A 23,909-nucleotide genomic window follows, 5' to 3' on the forward strand; every position below is an offset into this window, starting at 1 on the left:
CAGGGCCCAAGCTGAAAGGACCCAGTGAATTTTGAGAGCCTGTGTGAACAAGGAGCCCTTACCTCTGACCAGTCCAGAGCAGTCCATTCTGGGGGGCACGTTTGGTTATTGCAGGGCTCGTGCATCTTGGGCCGGGGTTGGGCACAGGAGCCATCGTCCAGGATTTTCTCCTCGGTGGCAGCAACCTTCCTCCGGCAGACGACGCTGCGGGTGCGGACGCCCTCGTTGCAGCTTCGGCTGCATTCGGACCAGTTCCCGATCACCCACCTGGGGAAAGAGACAAGCGCTGGCAGCTAGGAGCGAGGCTTGACCGTGGGCAGCCGTTGTCTGAGCCCAGCACTAGGAGCCCGCAGCCTTGAGCTACATCTGCACAGCCCGTGCAGAGAGCCTCCGAGCCCAGGATGACGGACTTGGCTAGCAGAGCTCTGAAAACAGCTGAGTAGCCAGTGCTTTGAGGCTGTGGCTCGGGCTGGAGCTCGGGTCCAGAAGCTAAAGAGCTATTTATACAAGTCCTGTAGCCTGAGGCTCTCGGCCCTCCCTGGGCTGAGAGGCTAGCTCCCACAGGCTGTGTGCACATACCCAGCTTCCCCCCAGCCTCGCACAGACTGGCTCTGCACCGGTCCTTTAATCTCTGCATGTCTCCATTTCCCCATGTAGAGCGAGGACAGTGACACCCACTTTTGAGGCTGCGACTGTGCATGTTTCTAAAGGGGACGCACAGAGCAATGGTGCTAATATTGCAGGGAGAGGGGCACATTGTGGGGGAGAGGGGGAACAATGACTCTAGAGAAATGCTGCTTTACAGATGAACCTTCTTGCCAGCAGAGCTACACACTCGGTGCGCCCATCACCTGCACTAATCTGGTGGCTAAGGGCCCCAGACAGGGACTGGGGTTCTAGTCTTGGCTCTGCCACGGATCTTGGGCAAGTCACTGCCGCTCTGTGCCTCAGTTTCCACCTCTGTAAAATGGGAACAATGCTATTGTCCTCCTTTGTGAAGCACTTTGAGGTGAAAAGCACTGGATCTTCTTATTAGTGACAGAGCAGAAAGATAACATAATACCACACCCTTGCCATCCTCCGACACCTTTCCTCTGGGGAGCCCAGTGGTGCCTTGCTGAGTATGATGATCACCCCCAGAGGTTGGATGTGACTCCACCCAGGTGCCTGTGGCCATGTCTGGAACAGATCAGCCTTTCTCCCAGAGGGAAGAAAGACGGGAACTGACTCAGGGGAAGAAAATAAGATGGGGGAACCTGCTTTCCTGATTCAGGGAGAGAGCAGGCACCAAATCCATTCTCCACCTCAATCCAGCCCTGCTTCTCCATCTAAGAACCCCACCAGTAGTTTCCCAGCCCAGCCGCCCCATGCCGTGTGACCTCCAACAGCAGATACCCTTCCCAGACCGGTGACCGCACTCACGTGGGCGGACATGGCTCAGTGTTGCATGGCCTCTGCTTCTCAGGTAATTTGGTTTCAGGGCTACAGAAATGGTTGAAGACTGTGGAGCTGTCGGCCTGTTTCTTGCATATGACGGACTGGACTTGACTGCCTGTGGGGGAGGTGGAGGAAGGGAAAGAGAAGAGAGAAATAGCTCTATCCTGGTGCCAGAGTCTAGAACTGCTCAGCCCGTCCCCCACTGGGTAGCCAGCAGGCGCGATGCACCGCCCAGCTGCTCACTCGGCGTCTACAGGAGGGCACAATCGCTAGACAAGGATGCCCCTAAGTTTCTATTTAAAGCCAAGTTTTCCATCATCTCTACAATCTACAACATCTGACAGGTTGGGCTGAAAACTGGTAGGTCAGGGCCCAGGGCAAAGTTTGTAGAGAAAATGTGAAGGCATTTGATTAAGGGGTTCCTGCACCCAGAAAAATAAACTGGTTTTGAAAGTTTTGCATCTCTTTTTTTGAGCAGGATTAGGGAAAGGCAGTGGGGAGGAGTGGGGGTGCTGTCCTGCACTCCCCTTGCAGAGGACTGCTGCCCCATGCAAAACCAAGGACCCTAACAAAAAAGCTGAAAGATCGCTCAACCTTGGTTGTGAAACCGCCTCTGTGTTCTTCTGAATATTTGCTCAGCCTCTCGCAGCCAGGTTCTGCATACACCCCACAGAAACCACGGCTTCAGACACCCCACAGAAACCACCAGAATGACCCAAAGGGGCTCTGGGAAATCTCTGTCTGAGGAGGACCAGTTCACAGATGCAGAGATTTAAAGGCCAGAGGGGACCATTAGACCAACTTCCTGCCTAACACACGCCATTGAATTTCAAGGGTATCATTTCAACCCAGTGACCTTTATCAGCCACTCTTGGGGTTCAGCCAAAGAACAACGCCCAGGATAGGTGACAACACCTGTTGTCCATGCAGCCTTGTTGACTGACACCAAGTTGCAAGCAGTTGAGTGGGAGTTCCTGGTCTGAGAGCCCCATTAGACCAACATGGCTCCCAAAGCAAGTCCCTGTGCATGGCGTCTTGTGCCTGGAAGTCAAGGGAGTTGCAGACACTATACCGCTACCCCTGCCAAAGTACAGTCAAATCTCTCACCCCCGGCACAGATAGCTGAGCATTTGGTCCATGGGGTGTAGTGCCAGGAGTACTGGGTCAAGGAACCTCGGGTGATGGGCGCGTTGAACTTGTACTGAATCTCCTGCAACTCTGCCCGCACAAGAACCTGTGGAGAAAGGGGCTGTCAGTGCATTGGGGCCAATGAGCCATCAGAGCCGAGCATGACCATGGGCCAGTCTTGTGGTGTGTCTCAGGACCCTCACCAGGCTCTCCAAGCTCTTCAAGGCCTGTTGGGCTTCCGTTGCCTTCCCAGCTCTGAAACCACTGGGAGTTGATATCCATCGACTCTGGCCCGGCACAGCAGGGCAGCACAGAGGCGTGAAGAGCAGTGATCAGGAGGGACCACGGAGCCAGAACAGCCAAAGCCCGATTTCTTTCCAAAGTCTGGCTCTGCGGTGTAATGGTCCCTCTGCTCCAGAGCGGAGATCTGAGAAGAATTTGGCCCCTATGGTGTCCCTCTATCCCTGATTAGCACTAACTCTGGTGCGTGTGTCCGGGGGGGGGGCGGGATAATCGCTTGGGATGGGTTAGCCATGGCTAGGCAGGCAGGCCAGGGGGACAGAAAGGGCCGTTACCAACCATGACAATGAGAGTGGCATTGGTAGGTCCTAAGGCCTCCAGCGATTCGGGGTCATCCTGAGATCTCCTGTAGTGGAACGTCGTCCCAGCGATGTCAAAGCGCCTGGGTGGGTCGATGGAGAGCTTCCCGTTGATGAAATACTCGTCGTTCTCTCCTTTCAGCGCTGGAAGGACAGTCAAGGAGAGGGTCCTCAGTGTGGAGGGGACTGCCGGCTATTTCCCAGCATGCACTGCCTCCCGGCACTGAGTTAACGGGCAAAACTCAGAGGCTATCGATCCTCTTTGAAAGCAACTCTGCACATGGGCCCCCGGCCCCCTGAGCAGCTCTGCCATGGGAATCATGGGACATGGCTTCTAATACACCCCTCATCATAGTATCTGGGCACTGGGATTTCCTCTACCCCCCCGTGACACCATAATGATGCTTAGCCTGCCATCCAGTGCTCTTCAGTCACTGTCACAAGGCAGGGAAGTACCATCGTCCCCATTTTACAGATCAAGAAACTGAGGTGCACACAAATTAAGTGACTTGGTCAAGGCCAGGGGCAGAGCTGGGAACAGCCCCCCAGTCTCTGAATTCACAGTCTATGCCTGAGCCATTGGGTCCCACTAAAGTTGCCATGGTGGGACAGGGCTTACCAGCCATCCTGATGGCACTAGAGACGGTAACCAGGGCAACAGCCTAGCACATGCCAGTTCGTATGCACTGCTGAGACTACATTTGAGATCTTCCAGGCCCGAAATACAGCTTCTAGGGCAGAGGTGGGCAAACTACGGCCCGTGGGACCCTCCTGCCCGGCCCCCGAGCTCCTGGCCCGGAAGGCTCACCCCTGGCCCTTCCCCCACTATTCCCCCTCTCCTGCAGCCTCAGCGTGCCCCGCTGCCCGCGCAATGCTCTGGGCGGCGGGGCTGCGAGCTCCTGGGGCAGCGCAGCTGCAGAGCCTGCCCTGACCCAGTCTCTGTGCTGCACATTGTCGGCGTGGCCCAGCTCCCTTCCGGGACAGGAAGCGGGGGGTTGGATAGAGGGCAGGGGAGTTCGGAGTGGTGGTCACGGGGCGGGGGTATGGATAGAGGTCAGGGCGGTCAGAGGGAGGGGAACAGGGGAGTTGAATGAGGGCAGGGGTCCTGGGGGGAAGTCAGGAAGGAGGGGGGATTGGATGGGGCGGTGGGGGGCAGCCAGGGGTGGGGGCTCCTGGTGTGGTCAGGAGACAGGGAGCAGGGGTGGGAGGGTGAGGCAGCAGTCCTGGGGGGGCCATCAGAGGGTGAGAAGCGGGGAGGGGAAGGGGACAGGGGCCGGGCCACGCCTGGCTGTTTGGGGAGGCACAGCCTCCCCTAACCGGCCCTCCATACAATTTCCGAAACCCGATGCGACCCTCAGGCCAAAAAGTTTGCCCGCCCCTGTTCTAGGGCCTGAGCTAAAGGAATGGCAAGTGAGCAGCTGGCTGTTGTAGTCGCAGAGGATGGTCACTAGAGGGAGACACCATCTCTCTCTCTCACACACACACAAAGCCTGTGTGTTACACTAAGGCCCACGGTTAAGTTTTTCGTAGTTACACACTTATTGTTATTAATATGCTCTTTCCCACGATGCTTTGGGGCAGGGTGGATGGTCCCGCACGGGTGAGAAATGCAGGGGAGACTCGTTCCCCTCCAGGCTGGAAATCTCACGAGCACAGCCCAGACAAGCAGGCAGTGCAGGGGACTCCGTGGACAGAGGCAAGTTTGGGTGGTGCCTTTCCACAGGTGTGATGGGCTCACAAGTGACCCAGCCAGGCAGGCCCCATTAGAGGAGGACGTAAAATCCCAGCCTGCCCTTAGCCAGGATCATTCCCCGGTGACGTGGATGCACCAGCAACTCGTCTCTGATGGACTGGAAAGACATGGGGAGCCCCGGTCTGTCCGACAGCGGGGCAGGCTCTGGTCCAGGATGCTGCTCTCCTGGAAGCAGCACCAGGGAGCCGGCCAGAGGGGTCCCTTACCCGGTCTGGCACCAGCGCAGGCCCTGTTAGCGAATGCTGCTCCCCCAGAACTGCAGGGAAACCCCAGCTTAAGGGAGCTCCCTTCCAGGGGACCTCAGTGCAGGCTCTGGAATCTGCCGTGGCCAAGCTCCCGTGGCAGAGCTGCAGGTGACCTGCCAGGTGATGTTTACATTCCCCTCCCTTCCTCTCCCCTCGCTGTAATGGCTGCCGATCGCGTGAGAAAAGCAACGAGGCAGCGTCTAGCTGGAAAGCCGAGCAAGATAGTTGATTTTGAACCCCCAGCTGAACATGCTGGCTCCGAGGGACGTGCCAGGGAGCCAGAGCCAGCACCGGGGTGTGGAGTTTGTGTCGAGTTATGTTGCTGAACAGAGGCAGAGCTGCAGCGAGATAGGGGCCATCTACGCCACACCCAAACACCCCACCGGCCCCGAAACAGCTCCTTCATCATGCCCTGTAAACCTCGCTAGGCACCGCGGCTTTGCCCGCCAATGCCACCTCTGGGGAACGGGACAAGCTTTTCTCAGGGGTTAGCTACCGAGTGTCGAGAATACTTCCCCCTACTGCCCCTCAGGCTGGCACCTGAATCTCTCCCAGCATCGCCCTCTAAGGGAAGATCTGGCAGGCAGTTCTTGCCCACCCAGCACCCACAGAGAGGGGCGCCTTGGCACTGAACGGGCATGTAACTGAGATTTCACTGGTGGTCCATTGTGACTCTCTCTGTCCCCCAGCGTCACCCCTGGGCTGCAGACCCTGCTGTCTTCTCACCCAAGTAGTTGAGAGAGAGATTCAGCTCCCGGATATCAATGTGCACAGAGCCCTTGGGGATCCAGATCACCTCCTTGTAACCTGGAAGACAAGCCCAGGGCGTGGGGTTAGCAGGGAAACTTAGCCAGGCTGGGATCAGAGAGACTGCATGGGGCAGCCTGGGGGTGGGAGACCACCTGAGCCCAGCGCAACTTGGGTGGGGAGGAGGAATCCTGAACCCCACCAAGGGAAAACAAGTCAAAGACCCCAGTATAGCCCAGAGGCATATCCAACCCCCAGTGCAGGGAGCCCATGAGCATATCCAACCCCCACCTCAGGGACCCCACAGGTGTATCCAATGATCCCTCCCATCCCGGGGAGCCCATGGGTGTAACCGACATCCCCCACCCTGGGGAGCCCACAGGCGTACCCGACCCCTGCCACCCCACCCAAGGGAGCCCATGGGTGTATCCGACCCCCCCATCTCCTGAGATAAAGGCACTGAACCAGAGAAGGAAATGAGCGGCGGGTAAATCAAGCCTCGCCATGTCCCAACTGGGCCGGACGCTCCTTACCCCCCTCAGGCAGGGACTGGTTGAAAATGCCTTCGATGGTCTCGCAGGTACTCCCGTCTCCCCCACACATGCGGCACTTGTCCTCCTTCAAGTCAGAGCCAAGGATGCGGTCACAGCCCACGTGCTGGAGGGAAAGAGCAGGGGGGATTATTTGCTTGCAGGGGGCACTGGCCTCCAACTGACCAGACCTCCAGACGGCCGTTCTGGTATCACATGTAGGGGGGTTCAAACTTTCCCTTTGCCTCCATTTTACTCCTGCCCCCTACCCCTCACAGCCATGGGGGCTCAGCACGACTCCCCTGTCTTTCTGCCATCCCTGGGGGCTGGCAAGAGAAAGGGGCGTGAGCATGGGGCCCAAGGATGAAATCTGCCTCTCCCCATCTGCGCCCCGAGCGCCCAGGATGAAGGGCTAAGTGTGTGTGTGGGGGGATACCCTGATGGAATCCACCCTCCCTCCCGGGGGGAGGATTCAGCATGTCCTCTCCACAACCTGCGTGAAGGCTCCTGGCATGTGGAGCTTCGGGAGCTCCCTCTCCAGGCCAGGCCATTTGGGTACGAAGGGTGCCCCTTTCCTCCTGCACAGCCCTGCCACAGGCCTCATGCTGGCCCTCCACGACTGGCTGGATTCACCCTCCCCAAAGGAAATGCCCCAGATCTCTATGGTCCTGCAATGGCTAATGCCAGCCCCAGGCTAGCGATGGGGCTACTCCAAGGCTCAGCTGGAGGAGCCCCTGTCACATGCCGGTGTTGGCCTGGCTATCTGGAGGGCTTGGGTCTGCAACACCTGGCTGGAAATCTCACGAGAAGAGGCTCCATGGTCCTTCCTGCCTCCAGCCAGGCTGGGCCCTTTGCCCTTGCTGGGTCCTGGACCTCCCACTGCGGGCGCAGGGTCAGGCCAGCGTGTCTCCAGGCCCTGATACTGAACCCTCATCTGCTGGAGGCGGAACGTCCAGCTGCCCCGACGGAGGATGAGGAAGAGGGAGAAGGCGACGTTTTCAAAGGGAGGAAGGAGGAGATGCCATGTGCTTATAATTAGCAGCCCCTGTGTGATGGGCTGATTCCTGACAGGCTTCCACCGTGCTCTGGGGTCCTTTACAGCACAGGCCCCAGCAGCTGGAAGGGACAGGCTGGGCCTACCGCCAACTTCCCAGAGATTCCTGCTCACGTAGCAATGCCCCCTCAGATCCGGGAGGTACTCTCAGGCCCCTTCAGGTCCTTCAGACCTTCCCCAGAGCTCTTGAAGGCTTTGCTCGTCTTCTCAGGGCAGAGTGCAGCGCTACTGACGTGGGGGAGGCCTCAGGCCCTGAGTCTCTCCCACGGTAATGCTAAGCACTCACAGTGCCCTCCTGGGTAGGGTACCTCAGGGCTATTGCCCGCACTCTGCAGATGGGGAAACCAAGGCACGAGAGGTGGGCTGACTTGCTCTAGGTCACAAAGAGTCAGCAGCAGAGCTGGGACCTCGGCCTCATGCTGAGTCCATGAGATCCCGGGCAAGTGGGAGAATAGCTGGCTGTGCTCTTTCACTGCTCTGCCGTAAGGAGGCAGTTGCTCTCCCCACCCACAGCCAAAGCACACGAGAAGGGTCTGCAGAGTGCAGGAAAGGGTCTGAGTGCCTACAGGGGAGCCCTCACCTCATCCCAGCTCCCCCTCCAGCACCCCCTGACCTCAGCACGTACCTTGCACTCCCCATTGACACAGATGTCATTGGAGTCCTGCCGGCAGGGTGTCCCGTCCACCACGGCCGCTGCCCGCTCCGTGTAGAAGTTGAAGCCCTCGGCCAGGCAGTTGAGAGAACAGGATTTCACGCCCCCTGAAAGAGAAAAGGAGGCAGTTCCACCTGCTCCAGAACAGCGACAGCCAGAGGAGTGATGGCAAGGGCCCTACCAAATTCACGGTCCATTTCAGTCAATGTCATGTTTGTTAGGTTTTAAAAAATGGTAAATTTCATGATTTCAGCTATTTAAATCTGAAAGGTCAGTGTTGTAACTGCAGGGGTCCTAACTCAAAAAGGAGTTGCGGGGGGGAGGACTGCAAGGTTATTGTAGGGGGGCTGCGGTACTGCTCTCCTTACTTCTGCACTGCTGCTGGCTGGGTGCCACCTTCAGAGCTGGGCACCCGGCAAACAACCGCCGTTCTCTGGCTGCCCAGCTCTGAAGGCAGCACACAAGTAAGGGTGGCAATACCGCAACCCCCCTAAATAACCTTGTCACTCCCTGCAACGCCCTTTTGGGTCAGGACCCCCAATTTGCGAAGTGCTGGTCTCCCCTGGGAAATCCGTATAGCATAGGGTAAAAGCACACAGTGGACCAGATTTCATGGTGGGAGACCAGATTTTCACAGTCTGTGACGCCTTTTTCATGGTGGTGAATTTGGTGAGGGCCCTAGTGATGGAGCTTCCCCCCTCAGCCATCTTCCTCATGCCCTCCAGTCTGTGCCTGGCCTAGGCTGCTCCGAGGGGTCAGGAGGCCCTACTGCCAGGCAGCAGGTTCAGAGAAGCCTTACAGCTGCTCACTAACTACCCTGTGGGGCATGAGGACAGAGCCAGCCCCCTGAGGGCGCCGTCTGCAGCTCGCCTTCTGGAAGCAGCCACTCCGACCCATGCAGCCCTCCGGCCTGACAGGGTCTTCTTCCTCCGGGCTTGTCCTGCACTGATCCCCAGCTCCCAGGGAGCCAGGGCTCACCCCTCCTCCCTTCAGAGTGCACACCTCTGTGACATACCCACCGGGGAGCCCCAAGAGCACCCCCACTGCATTGCTGTTTGTGTTACGGAAGCGCCCTGAGACCCCAGATCCCATTGCGCTAGGTGCTGTACAGGTGCTCAGCGAGAGACAGCCCCTGCCCCAAGAAGCCTGTAAGCTAAATAGAGCAGTCAAAGGGTGGGTGGTGCAGAGACTTACCCCCCACAGCCAGTCATAGGCAGAGCCAGGAATAGCCCCCAGCTAAACCCCTGGCCACTGGACCAACCTGCCTACTCACAGGTGGGTCTGACGTACACCTCGGGGCTCAGAGGTGCTACTCCCCACCATGCCCCACTGTAGGTCAAGCGCCAGAGAAAGGTGCGGGCAGAGGGAGAGGTCCAGATTCGAGACGCAGCCTTTCAGCCTGCTGAGAGCTTGGTGGGGGAGTAAACTCCTGATTTGCCCATGCCACCTGCAGGCATCTCAGCACAGACTCACCCCTGAGCTGGGTTAGCCCCACCTCTGGCCAGCACAGGCCAGAGCTGAGCTGGAGGGCTGAATTCACACCCTGTGACCCCTGCCTGCCAGGCTTTGCCTCCTTAGGTTACGTGGGCCTGAAACCTTCACAGGATGGGAGCCATGGAGCCAGAGGGAGAAGAAGGAAAGGGAGATGGAGGGGGAGGTCAAAGGCAGAGCAGAGAGAAGGGGTGATGCTAACCATTTTAGTTCTCTAACGCTGACCCCCTGACCTGCTCCCTGCCCCTGGAGGAGGCTGCACAGTCATGAGACCACCACCCAGTTCCATCCTCTTCAGCTACAGGTGCAGAAGGCAGGGCAAGGATATTGGGCCATTCGCAATGGGGGAAAAGCATCTTGAATATGCTGCTTAGAAGGGAGGAGAGAGGGAATCCCAGGGGAAGCGAATCCCACACTGCGGGGAGGGGATCCCTTCCTAGCTCACTCCCTTCAGGCCCCAGGATGGAGGTCTTTAACTGCCCCCGGGGCATGAGCCCAGCCAGCCATGAGTGTGAACTTCCTGGAGCAGCCCTCGTCTGTAGGGCAGGGAGCAGGGAAGGTGGGGGTAGTTAAGAAGAACAAGACGGGGCAGGGGAAAGAGCAAAGCAAAGGGAAACAGTGCAAGGCAGGTAAGCTTGACATTCATCCCCATGGTGAACCATCAGCATTTCTGAGCCCAACCTAGCTCTCATGGAAGTCACTGGCAAAACTCCTATGGGCCAGCAGAGGGAGCAGGACTGGGCCTGAAGCAGAAACTATATCGTGTGTCATCTGACAAGATCTCAACCTTCAGGGGCCGGCTGACCATCTGCAGGTGACTGGAAGGTTGTACGTTGTCTCCTACCGACTGGTGCATTATGATTTCTCCTGCACCTTCTTCCGCACCATTGGGAGTAAGCAGGGCCGCGGCAGGAGAGCTGAGAGATTTTCCATGGGATTCAATTCTGGAAGAAATTGTGGCAGAAGAACTTTCATCCAGAGAACAAATTCTGAGCCAAGCGGCAAGGTTAGACCAGATGAACTGGCAGAACCCAGGACTGGCTGGACCAGTAGCCTCACTCCTCTGGTAAGGCACGGAGCCAGGACTACATGAGTGATCTGAAACAGCCGAGCAGGAAGTGGGAGATCAGTGAGAAGGACGAGCAAGTCCGATCTGTTTTGGAAGAAGGCTGCATATGGGACTAGACTGATGGCAGAAGCAGATTCCTAGTGTTCGAGGACGAAAAGAAGAGGCGCATAATGACTAGAAAACAATTTTCCTCTACCCCTCCCCGACTGGACCTGTGCTTGAAGTGTTCACTCAGTATTGCAGTATCCTAAGGGAGGTCAGCAACATGGAGGAGACTCGGGCAGAGAGGCATCCCCTGGGGCTGGGACCCTGGCAGCTTCCTCGTGGTACCAGCGATGCTCATGAGCTGTTTGCTGGAGCTCTGAACCACTTAGCTTAGTGAGAACCTCAGCAACTGAAACCTGCAAGTCGTTATTGAACATCAAAGGGGCAGATGGAGGGAAGAGGCGGCCCAGCTGTGTCTGGGAGCCTGCAAGTTCAGTGAAAGCAGATGGAGGGGGAAGGAAGAGGGAAGTCAGACGGGGGGACGTTAGAGGGGAGTTCAGCTAGCTCCAGGCAAAGCAGTTGAGAATGACGACTGGGCTAGGCACTTGGTGAAGGGGGTTGCATTATCCCTGACTCTCTGAGAGCCAAGGACTATCACCTACCGAAACTCTTTTGCTTTGATCTCCCCTCTACCCTTGAAAGATGTTGAAAAATGCTGGACTGACAGTGCTACAGTCAAATCACAGGCCAGGGACAGCATGGGCAGGAGCCATACATGCTTCTCCTTCTTGATCACCACAATGTGTCTCGATGCTGGCTTGGGGGATCCTTTTGAAAGGAGAGAGACTCCACGGCCCATTGAATCCTCAGCTTCCTGCCTGAACTCACCAAGAGTCACACCAACCCCCATCCACTGGGCACTCCACTAAGGTCACCAACTCATTTCAGGGAGGCCACCAAGCAGCCGTCAGCTGGGCAAGGCCTTTAGGTAGCTACGCCCCTTGGGTGGATTTGAACTTGTGACTTGAAGGTCAGAGGCTCAACATCCCACCCTCTACCCTTGAGACAGCTGGGCCTCTGCTGCTAGTTTAATTCTCTTGACCGCAACATCCCAAAGCTCCTGTGTCCAAGAGTTTCTTCCCCGAGAGACATCAGTGTCCAAGACAAGTTTGCATCCTGTTACTCGATATATTTTTGTGTCAGCAGGTGGCGGCTTCCCACGAGGACAGGGACTAGTGATTTGGGCTAATTCAAGGGCTCAGTGGTTGCCCAGACCAGACGTGGCCTCAGGAGCACCTTTGACTGGCCTTGACTGAATTTATTTGATACCTTTGTTTGTCTTACTCTTCTCACTTCCAAACAAAACCACCCCAACCCTTGCAGCTTCTCCTCTGCCTGAACCTCATTCTCCTTCCATCCCCAAAGCCTCCCATCAGTTCTGCCTCTGGGACGGCTTCTTTACAATGAGATGTCCCATGCTGCCTGCCCTATCAAGGGGAGAAGTCACTGATCTGCAGAACTATGTTGTAGCTCAAATAATATATCCAGATCCTGGGCTTTTCCGCCTGCCGCTGCTGTGTCTGGAGCACGCCTGTCATTGAACTGCACAGTGATACTGAGGGGCTCTTGTGAATTGTCACCTATCAGTTTGTCCAAGCAGGTTAATTGTCCCTGGTGCTCTCTAGGTTAAATCCTGTCTGCCATCTTGCTTCAGAGCTGGTTATTTTCAGAGGTGTCACTCCTGTCCCCCCCAGAATCACCTCCTAGTGACAGACACAAAGTCAACCCTGCCGGTGGATCCTTCAGCCCCAGACAGAGCCACCCACTTTCCTGTTGTATCCACATCTTGAAGGGAGTCTCTCTTTTCTTCCATCATTTGAGCATGAGACTGAATATGCAACAAGGTGGGACCGAGAACCAGCCAAAGACTCAGCGGTCTCATTTCAGGACTTGCAAATGTTTCTTTAAACTGCTCCACACACGCAACCCCCTTCCTTCCTTGTGCCAGTCTCCCCTGCAGGAGAAGTGAGACCAAATGTAGAACCCTCCCTCCCCCCCTGTAAAGCAGCTAAATCATGACACAGCCTTGCTTCCTCCACCTTCCCTGTCTTCTTCTCCATTTCAGCAGCTGTGGGGTCCTCTCACTCTTTCCTATAATACTCTCCTATTGCTGCTGTCCTATGTTCAGCCTACAGCAGCAACCGGCCCAAAGCGTAACCATCACAGGCTCACAAAAAGCAGCCAACACAGAAAACGGGAGTGAAAAACATTCTATGCCAAAGAGGGAAAAAAGGGATCAGGGATTGGTGGCATGATGGCCAAATTCCTTCTTTTGCCCGGCTTTGTTGCAGCACCTACAGGAATGGTGCAGGGCGTAAGAACTCGGGCGAGAGGGAGGGAAAAGCTGGCAGGTATGAATCCTGTTCTGGGGGGAGGCTCTGGCGTTTCCTCCTTGGCTTCTCCACATTACAGCCCAGGAGGATGTTGTTTTTTTTCTTTTGCTTAAATCCTTCAGAATTCAACCTTCTTTCCAAGTGAAATCAGCAAATAGAGAAAGCGAGCGAGTGAGACCTCCAGCTGAGGCCAGCACAGTCTGGCTCCTAGCAGGTCAATCTGGGGTAAAGTCCCTTTAGGCTAACTTGCCGATGGAACACTAGCATCCTGTGTCATGTCTTGGCGGTGGCTATGTGCACAGGGATGCCAGCTAGCAGGCAGGCAATCTGGTTGAACAGGCTAGTCCACTCAGGTGACTATGAAATCCCAGGCCTCCCGGCCTTGTGCTAAATGTCCATGGCTTATTTACTTTTTCTGATGGGAAAGTAAAACTGGAAACCATTTGTTTTGATTTACTGTGTCATAACTGGTTAGGCAAATTAACAACCCATTTGCCCAGCTCAATGGGCACGATGCCCCAATAGAAGGGAGCAAGCCAGCTTGGGACACTGCATGGGAGAGAAGGGGAGATCTGCTCACCGGGGTGAATTCTCCGGGATAAAATGGAACAGAAGATCCTACAGTGGTGTCTCTGCCCTTTCCCTGGCTGCTTGTACCAGCCACCCCCTATGGTTATATGCAAATATCAAGCAGCTAGTGTCAAGTTGTGCCACATCCCAAGAAGTTTGTCTTGTAGATAAGGACAGCGGACAAGGAGTCAAGACAAGGGCAAAGTCACTGCCTATATGTGTCTCCCCTCTTGCCCTTGGCCTGTCCTCTCTGTTTAGATGATGAGTTCCCTGGGGCAGGGGCTGTCTCCCACTCTGTGTCTGGGCAGCTCCTGGCACATGGGGCCCTGATTTCATTGGAAGCCACTGATACACGCAGAACAACATTTCACCATGGGACCATGATGCCTCCGCATGGCTATGATGCATCCCCCTTTATGCCTCATGCCCTGGTTCCCTATGGCTTGGGCTCCAGTGTGGAGGGGTCACCACCCTTACAAACCGACAGGCTGGAATGAAGTTGCTTGGTTGGAGGGAGCTGGGGGGGAGGAGCAGATCTGCTTTGCTGAGAGGAAGCACATCTCGGGCACCTCCCGCAGCCCGCTCCCTGCCAAAGCCCAGGATGGCCCAGGGTCTGAGAAATCTCTCTGTGAGCAGATGATGGTTTATTGGCACCTTCCCCTGGCCAGCTGTTTGGTGGGGGATTTGAGAAAGGCTTGCAGCTGGGAGAGCTTTTCTTTAAACAAAAAAAAAAAAGGATTTTAAGTGAAATGGAGAGAGAAACCACCTCCTCCTCCCACATGGTTTTCTGCCTCACTCACTCAGGGCCTCATCCAGAGCCTACTGAGGTCCCTGGGAGTCTTTCCGCTGACTCCAATGGATCAGCCCCTATGCATGCTGCTCGGCGAAGGCTTCCCAAGCTGTATTTGTCCAAGGAAACTCATGGCAAACAGGCTGCGCTCCTGCAAATCGGTGGCAGCACTGGCCAGTAGCCCTGCGCAGCCTCCAAGAGAACTAAACAAACAGGTCATGAAGCAAAGCCACTCGGCTCCTTTCTAAGCCAGAAAACAGGGAGTTCGTTGCCGCCTTCTTGCTATTGGCATTAGCCACGTGCATCCTGATGGTCCCCCTTCACACACGGTCCCTCCTAGGCCACTCTGCCCCAGCCCGGGCCATGGAGCACAAAGACTTGTCCCTTCTCTCTCAATGCCCGTTTACAGTATTGCAACTCTGGTTTCGGTTCATGCAGTACAGACACGAGGCAGAAGAGCTAGCCGTCCAGCTGAGCACAAACAAGCCACCGCTAAACGGCGAATGGCTCTGCAGCTGGGACCCCATTCGGATCTCCCCGGCAGTGGTGTAAACCCTATGGGTGGAGTTACTCCGGATTGATGGATCTGGTTCTGGTGGTGGTTTATGTATTTTGGTCCTCAGCGGATGGAAGATTTAAAGAAAAGAAAACATGCGAGCTGTTGTGCAAATGAACTGGTCCCCGATGGCCAGCTTGTGGGCTGCTGCCAAGCTACACGCTGCTGTGATCATGTAAACAGCGGGGCCAAGCCATGATTGTATTTGGCTGGGAAACGACTGAGCGCAGCATGAAGAGGTGCCAGCTAGGAAATAGGTGGCAATGGCCCAGCACGGCTCTGTAGATACCATCATCCAGATGAGAGGTGAAATGGAAGTTCACAGTATGTGAGGAGCCTTAATCCTGGTGTCCTGGCCAAACTCCAACTTGAGGTACGGCAATGGGCCAAATTCTCCTGTTTCTGACATGCCAGGCCATTCCACTGCGGCGATCTCTGCATTCGCTTACACCAGCTGAACCAGTGTCGGGGTCCCTGAGGGCAGAGTTTAGCCTTCAGAGTCCAATGGGATCGCAAGGAGAGGCAGTGCTGGGTCTGCCCCATTCCGTTTAACCGATTCCCACCCGCTGCCTCCCTGAGCTCCTGTGACACTCCTCACTTCCTGTCTAAGTGCTGAAGAGTGCTGGCTCACTCCACCCCCGCCTTTCTGAGGGGGATCAAAGGGTCTCGGTCCATCCCTGACACACCTCACAGGCTCTCTCAGTCTTTGCAAAGGGTTTGGAGGTCCTCCGAGGACAGTGCAAATGAATGAAATAACAGCGATACTAACAACCAACAGGGCGTAGCCAGGTGGAACAAAGCAGATGGATTGCATGGGGCCTATTAGCCCTTTGCCATCTCTGTCTTCTGTGCTTTGTCCTGACCTGCCTGACTCTTGCTGGCAGCTGGACCAGGCTTTCACCATTACACTTCAGAGAGGCGGGTTTCCCCACCCTGTGTGTAAAAGCAGGTGCTGTCTGGGGATGTGGGCAGGGGAACCCAAGAGGCTGCAACTTGTCGCTGCTGCTCTCCGAGGTTTCCGATGCTGCGGTTTCTCTTTCCCTTGGCATGGGATGCTGTGGAATAGGGGTGTTGGCTTAGCAGGGCTCCCAGGCCATTCAGTAAGGAATGGAGGAGGGAGTTCTGCCCTGGTGTGTGTGTGTGTGTGGGGGAGGGGGGGAGTGGCCCAGTTCCAGATTCTTAAAGTCTATTTTTTTGGGGGGGGCCTTTGTGAACATGCTTAATGGGAGAACAGCCAGGGACCAAATCTGTGACCCCAGGGGCCTCGCTGGCAGCTTGCTGGGAACCTAACTGGCTTGTGAATTTCAGAGAGACACATTTCTAAACAGCAAAATTGAAACCCACTTCTGAATTCTCCACATGATTGAGGGGGTTTGGATCTGGCTCGTCTCAACTAAAGGCACTTCACTGTGTTACCTGGGATATTTGCTTGCACTTGCATCTTTCTGGCTAGATCAGTCAAAAAACTTCCTAAAGGTCAGAGTGGTTAAGCACTGGAATAAATTGCCAAGGTAGGTTGTGGAATCTCCGTCACTGGGGATTCTTAAGAGCAGGTTAGACAAACACCTGCCAGGGATGGTCTAGATAATAATTAGTCCTGCCTTGAGTGCAGGGGACTGGACTAGACGCCCTCTCAATGTCCCTTCCAGTTCTGTGATTCTAGGAAATGGCTCGTGTGCTGCATTCACCAGCAAGGAAGTTTTGCTGATGATCGACTTTCTCCTGACTGCAGGGAAAGGGGCTAGTCATACTGTAGGATCCCGTGAAGCTCCTTTAAGGATCGGGGCGCATTTTGGGCTTCCCCTATGTGGGAGCTGAGGGCCAGATTTTCATAAGCATTCAATGTCTGGCAGTACCCCTTGTTCTCAATGGAAGGGGGAGGGAGGGGGAATTGTTCTCAGTGGCCAGTGCTGGGTGACGGGCTCTTTTGAAAACCTGGCCCTGGCTCTGACTCCAGCTGCAGTGACTAGGCCCCGAGAAGAGCAGCATTGCCATGTCTTGGAGGAGTAATACCACTGCAGAGCGGCATGACCATGTCACATGGCCTGCGCTGGCCTGAAAAGCCACTGACTTCGGGATTCATCGGGAGCCTTGCAAAGTGGTCCTGATCTGAATGGTACTCTAGAAAATGGCACAGTGGGAACAGGCTCCATGTTAAGATTGCTCAGTTTATGAGAATGATTGGGCGGGAGGGTCACCTTTCTGTGCAGTGTGGTTCACCTGCTGGGATCATCTGGGTGTATCTCATCTAATCAGTTCCTTGCCATTTCAAAGGCATTGGGCATGGATGGCACTTTGATCTCTCCTGCTCTCTACCTGTGGCACAGACTCCAGCCACATGAGGACTGAAATAGTTTAGTGCAGTGGTCCCCAACCTTTTCGTCTGGCGGGCGCCAGACGAAGGACCACGGCGGCGATGGAGCACCTGCCGAAATGCAGCCGAATTTCTGCGGCATTTTGGCGGTGATGCCTCTCGATGATGTCACTTGCCGCCAACAAGTGACGTCATCGAGAGGCGTCGCTGCCAAATTTCTGCGGCGTTTCAGGAGCGATGCCTCTTGATGACATCGCTTGTCGGCGGCAAGTGACGTCATTGAGTGGCGTCGCTGCTGAATTTCTGCGGCATTTCAGTGGCGACACCTCTCGATGACGTCACTTGCCACCGACAAGTGATGTCATCGAGAGGTGTTGCCACCAAAACAGCGCAGAAATTTGGTGGCATTTTGGCAGATGCTCCACCGTGGGCCAGAACGCGGGCGCATTTAGATGCCCCTGCGGGTGCCATGGTGCCCATGGGCACCGCGTTGGGGACCCCTGGTTTAGTGTTTAACTAAGGTCTTTGGGTTTAATATTTGGGTGAAAATTAATGGCTTGTGTTATACAGGAGATCAGATCTAATGGGCCCTTCTGGCCGTCAACTCTATGGATATGGGTTATTTGTTGTTTTGGGTTTTTTTACCTACCAACACTACCACTTCAACCAGGGCTCTGAGATTCAAGTGGGACCTTTCCCTTCTCATGCATTCTGGCTAGAAATAAAGATCCACTAGCTTGAATCCTGCCTTCCTTTATTATTCCTATTTATTAATTTAGAGAGAGTGCTAGGCCTTTCCAAACCTAGAGAAACAGTTCCTGTGCCAAAGGACACACAAACCTCAAAGCCAAAGATAGATGAAAGAGACCAGGGGATGCAACATACAAAAAAAGGGCCTGGTTCCGCTCCTTCCTGTAGCAGCGTAAACCAGTAGTAGTTCCACTGAAGTGAATAGGGTTACACAGGTGTCAAAGTGTATAAATGAGAGAAGAATCAGGCCCAACGTGATCACGAGGATGGTAGATCTTTTGTTACCCTATTGTCTTCAAATTCAGCCCTCTCTTACCTTTTGACTTCATTGCGATTGCATGGGGTTAAGTGAGATCAGAATTTGGCCCCGCGTTTCGAATGGAGGTAACCACTTGTGCTGGCCATGCTGAGCCAGAAGAGAATCCAGCTCACTCTCCCCAAGCTGGGTTGGCTCTGCAGGATGAATAGGGCTGAAAGCTTATCTGCGTTGAGCTGTCATGGCTCTGAATACACCCAGGGGTGGGTTTGCTGGGTAAGAAAGGGCCACTTTCCCAACCTCCTTTCTCGGGGCAGAACCATGCTGGTTTGCTGGCTTTCCAGTGAATGTTAGTGCTGTTATTCTGCACCAGCTCATAGGCGGCTGGGAAACCAAAGAGACTGTTGGGACATAAGCTCCTGAGCAACAAAGGATCATGGGTAAATAGTGTGAAAATTCCAAATGTTGAAAACTAGGCTGATCCACACAAAATTCATCAGAAACACCAAGATGTGTGTTCTTTGGCTTTGTCCAAAGTCAATAAGAAAGAATGGCCATGGGTGCCTGCATTTACCCACAATGCTTTGCCGCAGAGGATGTGTTTTGTTCCCGCTGCCCGTCCGTCCCCCTCTTACCTCCCCCAGAAGGAATTAAAGAGCATAATAGCTTATGATGAGCAATCTCTCCTGTTTTCAGCAGACCCTGGTTCCCCACCCTGACCCCATGAGCTGCTCCCTGCTCTCTTGGCTCTGACGTTTGCCAAGAGCAAAATGAATAACTAAGCGAATAAAACAAAATAAACAAACAATTAAAGCCACATTCCAAGAGGTATCTGCTGACTGTTAAACTTGGACAGGCTGAGCTCAGCGCTTCTCGCTGGGTCTGTGTATCCTGCACTGCCAGGGTCTGGGCTCCAGGATTGTTATAAATCACCACCAGGAAAACATGCTGTACCGGCCCCAAGCAAAACCCACCCTCAACTCGCCAGTCACCCGGCAGCTGGCACCAGGCCTTCAGCTGACTGCTTCTATCTTCCCCAGAAACTGGCTCCCTCCCCCAGCTGAGCCATGGGGATGCTCTGTGCCTTTAAATCTTGCTAATAAAGACAGCTCTTGGGCCTGCTGGGTTGGCCCTACGTGGATCTTGCCCAGCATAGGGCCTCCCTCCCTGTCCCACACAATGGCAGCCATGTTGGTGAAAATGTGGCATCCCGGTGCAATAACAAGGAGGACATCTTGATGACCCTTGCTGTGGGAGCCGGCCCAGATCTGAGAGCTGAAGCTGGTTAACTCGGACAGGAGCCTTTCTGAGGGGGAATAAGGAGCCAGAGGCACTTGGAGCTGGCTTTACAGGTGCTTGGGACCAGATTTCCCTGCAGGGTGAGGCAGCAGCTGCCAGAGGCTCTGTCCCAAGATGGCACCAGCTGAAGGAGCAGAGAGCACTATGAGAACTCAGGAAAGACTCCAGGACGGAGCAGAGTATGTCCCATGGGTGGGACTGAAGCCTGGGAGAGAGAAGAAGGAGACTGAATCCCTCTCTGCCCAGCAGCCAGACAGGAGGGAGCGGCTGGAGCACACCCCAGGCCAGGTGGGTGGGAGATAAGGAGAGAAGAGCATCATCCCTGACGGATCCTTGGAAGCTCTGAGGGCACTGGTGCTGCCTCTGAAGCATTAGCAGATCAAAGGGTTTTGTGGTACGGGGTCTTGCTGCAACATGAGGTTAGGGGAGAAAATATCAGATGCAAATGGGATGGCCTGAGACAACCTCTCCCTCCTCCAAACAGACACATAGCAGGTTCCCCTCTGGGGTAGCACCACTGTCTTCAACAGACTTGATCCCACGCCTCCCAAAGGACACTCAGTAGCACTCGCTCTAAGCTAACCTGATCCTCAGGGATTTGACTGGCAGGGTGACCTCAGACCAGCCACTGATATTCCCATGCACAAAACAGCTGTGATAGTCTGGCTAGCGCCACTGTCCCCACTGACCTCTGGGGCCTTCATATGGGGCCCAGTCAGCCTTTGCCTCTCAGTCCTCGGTTCCCCTTTCTTGCACTTTGGTGGTCAGGAGTCTCCTCTAAGAATACTGACAACAGTCACCATTCAACATGCTCCCTGTCATTGCAAACTAGACAGTGTTATCACAATGTACACAGTGCTCCCTAGCTATTCCCGAGGAGATGAAATACCTGGCTAAAAGCTAGCCAGTAGCTGGGACACTAGGTTAGGATTTGGGGTACCTAGGTCCTATTCCCACTTCTGCTGGTGTGACCAGAGGCAAATCATTTCCCTTCTGCGTGCCTGGCTTTCCCCATCTGTGCAACAGACCCAATGATACTGACTTGTCTTTGCAAAGAGCTTTCAAGTTTGTGCATGAACAGGGTGCAAATGAGCTAAGTATTATTACTAATTATCATCAAGGCCAAAAGCAAAACCAGGATGTTTTTAAAGAGAGACAACTCCGCAGTGCTTTGCAGACATTAACTTATGATGTCTCCTGTCCTCCTCAGAGGAAGATGAGTTTTATCATCTCATTTTTCATATGGGGAAACTTATGAAGCACCTTACTCAAAGTCATAGAGAAAATCAGGGTCAGAGAGGTGGACTGGAAGGCAGGAGGGAGGAGGGACAACTCAGTGGTTTGAGCATTGGCCTGCTAAACCCAGGGTTGCAAGTTCAAACCTTGAGGGGGCCATTTAGGGATCCACAGCAAAAATCTGTCTGGGCATTAGCCCTGCTTTGAGCAGGGGGTTGGACTAGATAACCTCCTGAGGTCCCTTCTCACCCTGAGATTCTGTGAAGTGCAACCCACCAATGGTGCCCTGCACCAAGCCCCATAGTCAGATACCAGGCCATGTCTATCTCTCAGCTGGGACTGAGCAAGAGGTCCAGGCAAGTATTTCAACTGCATTTTCCACATGGAATCCCTCAGGGTCATTGTTTGACTTATTGCTTAGCCATTTTATTACATTTTTATTGATCCATCCCCTACAGCCTCAGCACATCTGTTCCTGGTGCAGGGTCCCCCCGGGGAGATAAGCTTATTTACACAGCTGCAAAGGAGTTCCCCAGTTGAGTTCATTAAGTACATGAAGGAGACACACTGTTCTTTCTCATTATGAAAAGATTTCTGCCCACAGATCTCCCCCTCCCACCTTCCCGTTAGCCATTCACTTCTACAAGACCTGTTAGAACTGCCCGAAGAGAAGAAGGGGCCCTGCTAGCAACCAGCTAGTTCAGATGATAGACGCCGCTCTCTTCCCCAATTGGCTGGGCACAGACTAAAATGCCAGGTGCTGAAAAGTGAAATCTGTGTGTGAGAGTGAGGTTAGGGACATTATGGGCAGAGATGGGCAAAAAATTTTCAGCAAATAGTTTATTTGCTGAAAATTATAACTTCAGGTCAGCTGAAACTGTTCACGAATTTTGGTCGAATAGTTTAGGCCAGAAAAATACCAAGGGGGGGGGGTGAGTGGGTGGAATTCTGATGAAGTCAAAACATTTCAATATTTTTCAAAAGAAAATGGTTCAACTTTTCATTTTGAAACAACATCACCTTTAGAAATGAAGCGAAATGTATCTTAAAATCTCCCCAGAGAGTAAAACACACCCATAAATGGAATATTTTGTTTTTTCATTCGACCCAAAACAAAAAATTGTCTGGTTTTACATTCTGACAAAAAAAGCTGAAAAACTGTCACTTCATCTGACTCAAAAATACTCCCCCTCCCAATTTTTTGGTTCGGCCACCAAACAAACAAAAACCAATTATTCATCTAGCCTAATTATGGGAGGATTTCACTTTTCCTCAATGCCATCAAGTGTTGGCCAATGCCAGAGGCTAGGTAATGAACTAAACTGAGCAGTGGTTTCAGTCACTAAGCAATTCCTGTTTTTGTCTCTGGTCTTCTTGTTTATACCACTCAGAGATTAAGGAACAATAAGATCCAAAGAAATAAACTAAACAGCTCCTCTCCGGTTGGATTTTAGTCTGCATAGCTAGGAATTTAAAAAGCAGCTGCATAGAGTAACATGAACAAGAGCAGGAGAACTGCTGGGTGGTGTCATCATGCCAGCAGTCAGCTGCCGGAGGAGAACAAGACTTCAACCAGTGAAGTGTGTTTCTATTTGTCACGCAAGAGTCACTCTAAATGTGGATGCAGGCAGCTTCTCAAAAGGGACTGGGGTGCCACAGGAATGGGGGACCTATGGAAAGATAGATTTGTTGAAATTTGCCAATCTGCAAATTTGACAAATCTGCACATTTGATGAATTTGCTCCTGTTAATAAGACTCTGCTCCAATTCTGGCTGCCAGAGCCACTGAGGCCCAGAGATGCTCTGGTGAAGCAGCGAGAGGAACAGTGCCGGACAAGTCCTGTGCCACTCACCTCCTCGGTATGTCTTCCAGGTGTAGTATTTCCCTCGGAAGGGGATGTTGTCGAACTCAGCGCACTGCAGCTCTCGGAAGTCATGGGAACCTGGAGGGCAGTCCTGCGGGGCACAGATTCAAGTGAGATTAGTGGCTTCCCTAGAGCCTAGCAGAGAGCCAGGGTGACCGTGCATAAGCCCTACAAGGAGAAACTGCCATATCAGAGTAGAGCCATGGTCCTTTTACATGGGCATCTTGCTTCCAACAACGGCCAATGATCGGCACGTCAAGGGGAAAGCCAACAACCCCTGCCAGTGATGTCCCTGACCAACTGTAGCATGGGAGGGGCATCTTCTTTCTAAACCTAAGCACAGCATGAAGGCCAATGGCAACTGCCATTGGATCCCAACCCGTGTGTCTGCAGATGAGACTCATGCTTGCAAGCATCCCATTCATTTGTGAATCACGTCAGGGGCCTGACACATCACCAACTGAAGGCAATGGGAAGGCTCTCAGTGACTAATGCAGGTGTTCTCAAACTGGGGGCCGCAGCCCCTTGGCATTGCAAGGTTATTAGGTATTATGAAGGCAGCGCTGTCGCCAGCAGCAGTGCAGAAGTAAGGGTGGCAGTGGAGCGCTAAGTCTGCTGTGAAAAGTGATATCGGCAAAGTTTCTTCATGCCCCCAGTATTAAACAATAACCATTAAAAAAAACCCCTTTAATGCTTAAAACAATTCAATAAAATATGTTTTAGTCTTAATTTAAAAGTGGTGAGAAAAGGTTCATTCATTAAAAATAGGGTAATAAATGTAGCATTTAAATAATGTTAAATATGAAAATGTGTTTTTAATTTATGGGGGGGTCACACTCAGAGGCTTGCTTTGTGAAAGGGGTCACCAATATAAAAAGTTAGAGAACTACTGGACTAATGCCATTAACGTCACTAGCAGCCTGCAAATGAATATAAAAGTCACAAAGGTTGGAGATACAGGCTGGGAGCTGAGAGCTGGCAGCAACAAAATCCCAGAATCATAGATGTTAGAGAGAGCAAAGGCTGTAGCCAGTGGCTCTCAACCTTTCCAGACAGGAGCCTGATTTGTCTTGGGTACCCTCAAGTTTCACCTCACTTTAAAACTACTTGCTCACACAATCACAAGGGTCACAGCACACTGTTGCTGAAAAAATGCCGACTTTCTCATCTCTACCCTAGAATTATAAAAT

At 53.5% G+C, this 23,909-nt stretch overlaps 1 protein-coding gene across 1 annotated transcript in view; it reads right to left on the reverse strand.

The window, feature by feature from the left end:
* The window catches only part of ADAMTS10 (ADAM metallopeptidase with thrombospondin type 1 motif 10), a 91,274-nt gene that overhangs the window by 7,355 nt on the left and 60,010 nt on the right, over positions 1-23,909 (reverse strand). Inside the window, exons 15-22 of the mRNA XM_030540804.1 lie at positions 22,708-22,810; positions 8,119-8,252; positions 6,443-6,566; positions 5,889-5,969; positions 3,145-3,308; positions 2,545-2,671; positions 1,423-1,552; positions 63-267 (exon numbers count right to left, since the gene is read on the reverse strand). Of these exons, the coding sequence (XP_030396664.1) occupies positions 63-267; positions 1,423-1,552; positions 2,545-2,671; positions 3,145-3,308; positions 5,889-5,969; positions 6,443-6,566; positions 8,119-8,252; positions 22,708-22,810 (1,068 nt within the window). The remainder of the gene's footprint in view (positions 1-62; positions 268-1,422; positions 1,553-2,544; positions 2,672-3,144; positions 3,309-5,888; positions 5,970-6,442; positions 6,567-8,118; positions 8,253-22,707; positions 22,811-23,909) is intronic.

Source organism: Gopherus evgoodei, chromosome 22 (genome assembly GCF_007399415.2).
Source record: "Gopherus evgoodei ecotype Sinaloan lineage chromosome 22, rGopEvg1_v1.p, whole genome shotgun sequence".
In the NCBI taxonomy this organism is placed as follows: domain Eukaryota; kingdom Metazoa; phylum Chordata; order Testudines; family Testudinidae; genus Gopherus; species Gopherus evgoodei.